Genomic DNA, 7500 nt, shown 5'->3' with positions numbered 1-7500 from the left:
CATATGAACTACCAATTAATTAAGTAAATCAACTGTTCCTATTCTCTTACCGTCTGCATCAACATACATAAATTTTTCTTCATAACTTTACTGATGCCGAAGTTTCTGAAGTTTAATTTTGATCATCTTATAGTGCAAACACTCATGAAATTTTCCCTTCACTCAGGCACACTATGCTATATGTTTCCTTATTTCCTTTCTTCATTGGTATATTTTCCATATTGGAGTCTTTGGGCTTGTAGCATCCTGCTTTTCAAAGTATGGATGTAGAATAGCTAATAATAATAATAATAATAATAATAACAATAATAATAATAATAATAATAATAAACTATTTCTCAGGAATAGTCATCTTCCTTTCTGTTTATTGTAAAGGTTGCACATTCTCTCTCTCTCTCTCTCTCTCTCTCTCTCTCTCTCTCTCTCTCTCTCTCTCTCTCTCTCTCTCTCTCTCTCTCGTAACTATTTTTTCTGAAACAACGGAAATAAACTATCGCAGAAATAGTTATATTCCTTCTTTCTGTTTATTATAATGGTTGCACACACACACACACACACACACTCTCTCTCTCTCTCTCTCTCTCTCTCTCTCTCTCTCTCTCTCTCTCTCTCTCTCTCTCTCTCTCTCTAAACTAAACCAAACCAACCTTGTGCCAGCCTATGAATCCATGGTCTGTGTGATGACTCGCTGAATCCATGGACGATGAAGGTGAGCCTCGTCTCTGACGTCAGTGGGATGTTGGAGAGGTCTTCGATAGATGGCGTGAATTCATTCCAGTCTAGGGTTGTTCTGTCGCGATATTTTAATCTTAGATGTAAGGATATGCTTTTTAAATATTCAGATGGAAAATATAGTTTTTTTTTATGATTCTTGGAATTATACTTATTAAATATCCACAGATGAAAAATTCTTAGATATCTACAGATGAAAAATGCTTATTAGATATCCATAGATGAAAAATGTTCATTGAATAACCACAGAGAAAAATTATTTTATTAAATATCCACAGATGAAAAAGGTTTAGATATCTACAGATGAAATTTTTTTATTAGATACCCTCAGATGAAAAATGTTCATTGAATAACAACAGATAAAAATTATTTTATTAAATATCCACAGATGAAAAAGGTTTAGATATCCACAGATGAAAATTTTTTATTAGATATCCATAGATGAAAAATGTTGATTGAATAACCAAAGATAATGATTCTTTTATTAAATATCCACAGATGAAAATTTTTTATTAGATATCCACAGATGAAAAATGTTTATTAGATATCCACAGATGAAAAATGTTGATGAGATATCCACCGATGAAAAAATGTTGATTAGATATCCACAGATGAAAAAATGTTGATTAGATATCCACAGATGAAAAATGTTGATTAGATATCCACAGATGAAAAATGTTGATTAGATATTCACAGATGAAAAAATGTTGATTAGATATCCACAGATGAAAAATGTTGATTAGATATCCACATGAAAAATTGTTTATTAGATATCCACAGATGAAAAATGTTTATTAGATATCCACAGATGAAAAAATTTTAATTAGATATCCACAGATGAAAAATGTAAATGTTGATTAGATATCCACCGATGAAAAAATGTTGATGAGATATCCACAGATGAAAAATGTAAATGTTGATTAGATATCCACCGATGAAAAAATGTTGATTAGATATCCACAGATGAAAAATGTAAATGTTGATTAGACATCCACAGATGAAAAAATGTTGATTAGATATCCGCAGATGAAAAAATGTTGATTAGATATCCACAGAGGAAAAATGTTGATTAGATATCCACAGATGAAAAATGCTGATTAGATATCCACAGACGAAAAATGTTGATTAGGTATCCACAGATGAAAAAATGTTGATTAGATATCCACAGATGAAAAATGTAAATGTTGATTAGATATCCACAGATGAAAAAATGTTGATTAGATATCCACAGATGAAAAATGTAAATGTTGATTAGACATCCACAGATGAAAAAATGTTGATTAGATATCCACAGATGAAAAAATGTTGATTAGATATCCACAGATGAAAAATGTAAATGTTGATTAGATATCCACAGATGAAAAATGTTGATTAGATATCCATAGATGAAAAAATGTTTATTAGATATCCACAGATGAAAAATATTTATTAGATATCCACAGATGAAAAATGCTGATTAGATATCCACAGATGAAAAAATGTTGATTTGATATCCACAGATGAAAAAATGTTGATTAGATATCCACAGATGAAAAAATGTTGATTAGATATCCACAGATGAAAAATGTAAATGTTGATTAGATATCCACCGATGAAAAAATGTTGATTAGATATCCACAGATGAAAAATGTAAATGTTGGAAAAAATGTTGATTAGATATCCACAGATGAAAAATGTAAATGTTGATTAGATATCCACAGATGAAAATTTTTTTATTAGATAGCCACAGAGGAAAAATGTAAATGTTGATTAGATATCCACCGATGAAAAAATGTTGATTAGATATCCACAGATGAAAAATGTAAATGTTGGAAAAAATGTTGATTAGATATCCACAGATGAAAAATGTAAATGTTGATTAGATATCCACAGATGAAAAAATGTTTATTAGATATCCACAGATGAAAAATGTAAATGTTGATTAGATATCCACCGATGAAAAAATGTTGATTAGATATCCACAGATGAAAAATGTAAATGTTGGAAAAAATGTTGATTAGATATCCTCAGATGAAAAATGTAAATGTTGATTAGATATCCACAGATGAAAAATGTTGATTAGATATCCACAGATGAAAAAATGTTGATTAGATATCCACAGATGAAAAATGTAAATGTTGATTAGATATCCACAGATGAAAAATGTAAATGTTTATTAGATATCCACAGATGAAAAAATTTTGATTAGATATCCACAGATGAAAAAATGTTGATTAGATATCCACAGATGAAAAGTCGATTAGATATCCACAGATGAAAAATGTCGATTAGATATCCACAGATGAAAAAATGTTGATGAGATATCCACAGAGGAAAAATGTAAATGTTGATTAGATATCCACAGATGAAAAAATGTTGATTAGATATCCACAGATGAAAAAATGTTGATTAGATACCCACAGATGAAAAATGTTGATTAGATATCCACCGATGAAAAAATGTTGATGAGATATCCACAGATGAAAAATGTAAATGTTGATTAGATATCCACAGATGAAAAAATGTTGATGAGATATGCACTGATGAAAAAATGTTGATGAGATGTCCACCGATGAAAAAAATGTTGATGAGATGTCCACCAATGAAAAAATGTTGATGAGATGTCCACCGATGAATAAAAAGGTTGATGAGATGTCCAACGATGAAAAAAAAATGTTGATGAGATGTCCACCGATGAAAAAAATGTTGATGAGATGTCCACCAATGAAAAAAAAATGTTGATGAGATGTCCACTGATGAAAAAATATTGATGAGATGTCCACCGATGAAAAAAAAATGTTGATGAGATGTCCACCGATGAAAAAAAAATGTTGATGAGATGTCCACAGATGAAAAAAAAGTTGATGAGATGTCCACCGATGAAAAAATGTTGATGAGATGTCCACCGATGAAAAAATGTTGATGAGATGTCCACCGATGAAAAAATGTTGATGAGATGTCCACCGATGAAAAAATGTTGATGAGATGTCCACCGATGAAAAAAATGTTGATGAGATGTCCACCGATGGAAAAAAATGTTGATGAAATGTCCACCGATGAAAAAAATGTTGATGAGATGTCCACCGATGGAAAAAAATGTTGATGAAATGTCCACCGATGAAAAAAATGTTGATGAGATGTCCACCGATGAAAAAAATGTTGATGAGATGTCCACCGATGAAAAAATGTTGATGAGATGTCCATCGATGAAAAAAATGTTGATGAGATGTCCACCGATGAAAAAAATGTTGATGAGATGTCCACCGATGGAAAAAAATGTTGATGAAATGTCCACCGATGAAAAAAATGTTGATGAGATGTCCACCGATGGAAAAAAATGTTGATGAGATGTCCACCGATGAAAAAAATGTTGATGAGATGTCCACCGATGAAAAAAATGTTGATGAGATGTCCACCGATGAAAAAATGTTGATGAGATGTCCACCGATGAAAAAAATGTTGATGAGATGTCCACCGATGAAAAAAATGTTGATGAGATGTCCACCGATGGAAAAAAATGTTGATGAGATGTCCACCGATGAAAAAAATGTTGATGAGATGTCCACCGATGGAAAAAAATGTTGATGAAATGTCCACCGATGAAAAAAATGTTGATGAGATGTCCACCGATGGAAAAAAATGTTGATGAAATGTCCACCGATGAAAAAAATGTTGATGAGATGTCCACCGATGAAAAAAATGTTGATGAGATGTCCACCGATGAAAAAATGTTGATGAGATGTCCATCGATGAAAAAAATGTTGATGAGATATCCACCGATGAAAAAATAGGTAATATAATTCTTTGAATGCTGGCTATGTAATATTCACAGATGAAAACTCTAGTTATATAATTCTGTGAATTATAAAATATAGACAGATAATTTTTTTTTATAGTTCTGTGAAATGAAATAGGAAATCTGATTAGCTAATTCCCAGACTGTAAGAACTAGAATTTTCTACTCGTATAAAATCAGTAGTTTGAAAGAAATAAAGAAATTTTTTACAGAATTTTTAAAATTAATAGTGAAATTTACAATCGGAAAATGGAATAGAACGTAGGATATGTTAAAATCTAAATATCTCAATGCTTTTAATTTAGCAAATGATTGCGAACATAACTAGATCTCTTAGAAGATTTGTTTATTAAATTTTTCCATTAACAAATATCTTCTAGATAAAACTGTTTAAGGATGAACAAGGATGCTAACACGCCAACGAAAATCACAAATAAACTCACACAAACAAAACACGCACATACACACAAACACACGCAGTACTAAGGAAAGACCTTTTTGCCAATTGAAAAGATGAGGAGACTAATACTTCAGGAGGCTCCTCAGACCAAGTTTTAATGAGCCCACGAAGAGACAATCAAGATTTCTAGATTACTTTTCAAAACTTCAAATTATGCTCTTTGCGCCACTTATTGACTGAGGAGGAAAGTAGACAAAAAAGCTACACTGTTAAAAATTTGTATTAAAAAAACGGTAAAAGTCTGGCAACATTTATTCCAGGATTTTTACGGTTTTAATAACGGTTATGTTGATGTAAAGGAGTGATATTACGGTAACCAAATCGTAAATGATAATAACAAAGTAAGGTAGAATTACGGTCGTCTGTATTTTACTGAATTGTAGTTTAGAACAGTATATTTTTAGGAAATATTTACGATAAAAATTACTGTTTTTCTAACAGCGTAGCATTAGGAGGGGGAGAGAGAGAGAGAGAGAGAGAGAGAGAGAGAGAGAGAGAGAGAGAGAGAGAGAGAGAGAGAGAGAGAGAGAGAGAGAGAGAGAGAATATTAAATACGAATTACAACGAGACTTTCAAGTATTACGAGATGATAACTGTGATATCTCTATGAATCGTCAGTTATTTAAATTGTTCAGAGGTAATAGTGGGTTAATTTGGTAGGAATTTTAAAGTGATGATGTCTTATTATGTAACTTTACCTAATTATATATATATATATATATATATATATATATATATATATATATATATATATATATATATATATATATATATATGTATGTATATATATATATGTGTGTGGGTGTGTGTGTGTGTGTGAATCGAAGTAGCTATTAATAGGAATCGTTGCAATAGTCTGTATTACCTTCACATAATCATAGTAATAAAAAATAAATATTTTATCTCAAAGGAATGTTTGAGTAGGTCATGCTTGCGCAACAGTAATATTTGTTTCGTATCTTTTCCAGAAAAGAAACCGACGTGTGTCTTTTAGCAACACTTTTTATATATATGGCGATAAGAAGGAATTTAACCTGTGCAATATTAAGGCGGAGCGAGGGTTGTTTCCTTTCGTGATTTCCAAGGTAAGGTTGGAAGGAATTTATCTGATTTTCTATTATTTATGATGTTTTAGGTCAGGTTATGTGGGTGGGGGGGGGGGGAAGGAGTGTGTACTACACGTTTCATACAAGCTCATATGCCTACACTGTAACGGTTTTGATTTTTCATCTCATCAGTCGCTCTTCCCTGCACTGTTAATAGACCAACCTGTGTTATCATGCTAGCTCATGTTTTGTTATGATTAAGTTTTTTGTGACGTTCTTGCTCGCAAGTCGCTGTATATAAACCCAATGATTGTTTTATTAAGAAAAATTGCTTATTATGCTTAAACCACATCCTATCTCAAACCACCTACAAATAAAAGCTGCAGATCATCCCACAACGTAAATCACCTACTACCTATTTAACCCAACCAAACACCTACAAGCTGCAAGTGTGCAAGTGCTCGTGCCTGGCCGTAAGGGCCATGCAATCTAAAAAAAATGAATTAAAAGAAATTGAATAAAGTTTAATTGCATTCAACTCGCCTCTCCGTTATTACTTAACGGCTCGCTCTCACAAGTGTCTGTCCCGCTGCTGGGTAAGAACCCAGTCAGCTAGGTTAAGTTGGGTAAGGTTAGAACCCAACACAGTAATTGTCCTTACTATTATTATTATTTTTGTTTTGGTTTGCGTATTTGCAGAGTTGTTACAAATGGTTCACTTGAAGTATGTAGTTAAAGCAGTGATGAATGTTATATAATCCGGAATATTGTAATGGAATAATAAAATCCACTCTGTTGATACCAATATAAAAAAGGCCGCCTGCTTAAAGATTCCAAATCTATAATACTTTTATTGCCAAATGTCTCCGTGATTAATGATTCCAAAGCTATAACACTTTTATTACTGCTACAAAAGCCATTCACAGCAATAGTATTCTTATTACTATTACATAAGAATCATTACTAGTAGAAGCCATTAATATATCTCTCTGGTTTTGTAGCTTTGCATGTACATTATATATATATATATATATATATATATATATATATATATATATATATATATATATATATATATATATATATATATATTTATACATATATATACATTGTATATCTGTGTATATATGTATATATTATATATATATATATATATATATATATATATATATATATATATATATATATATATGTATATTCTTACGAAGCTGGTGTAGTTTAAGTACACATTTATTCATAATTTATTTATATATTTCATTTGTGCCTTGAAAAAATGAATAGCCAGCCCGTAAGATGAGTTCCTCTCTTGTAGATTTAAGTTTATTATGTAAAGACTTTCGTCGTTAATTCCGTTGTATTCTTCATTCAAGTCCATATATGTATATTTACGTTATTTTTAAGAATTAACTTTTTATTTCACTTATTTTTGTTACGAAGAGTTACATATTTTGTTTGAGTGTGTTATGTAACCTATAAACCAATACGAG

At 31.0% G+C, this 7500-nt stretch overlaps 1 protein-coding gene across 1 annotated transcript in view; it reads right to left on the bottom strand.

The window, feature by feature from the left end:
- The window catches only part of LOC137652168 (lipase member H-like), a 30422-nt gene that overhangs the window by 18430 nt on the left and 4492 nt on the right, over positions 1 to 7500 (bottom strand). The window contains exon 2 of the mRNA XM_068385375.1: positions 648 to 790. Coding sequence (XP_068241476.1) covers positions 648 to 790 — 143 coding nt within the window. The remainder of the gene's footprint in view (positions 1 to 647; positions 791 to 7500) is intronic.

The sequence above is a fragment of the Palaemon carinicauda genome, chromosome 13, assembly GCF_036898095.1.
Source record: "Palaemon carinicauda isolate YSFRI2023 chromosome 13, ASM3689809v2, whole genome shotgun sequence".
Taxonomy (NCBI): Eukaryota; Metazoa; Arthropoda; class Malacostraca; order Decapoda; family Palaemonidae; genus Palaemon; species Palaemon carinicauda.
The sequence above is the reverse complement of the archived record's forward strand: the minus strand, read 5'-3'. Positions and strand labels throughout refer to the sequence as shown.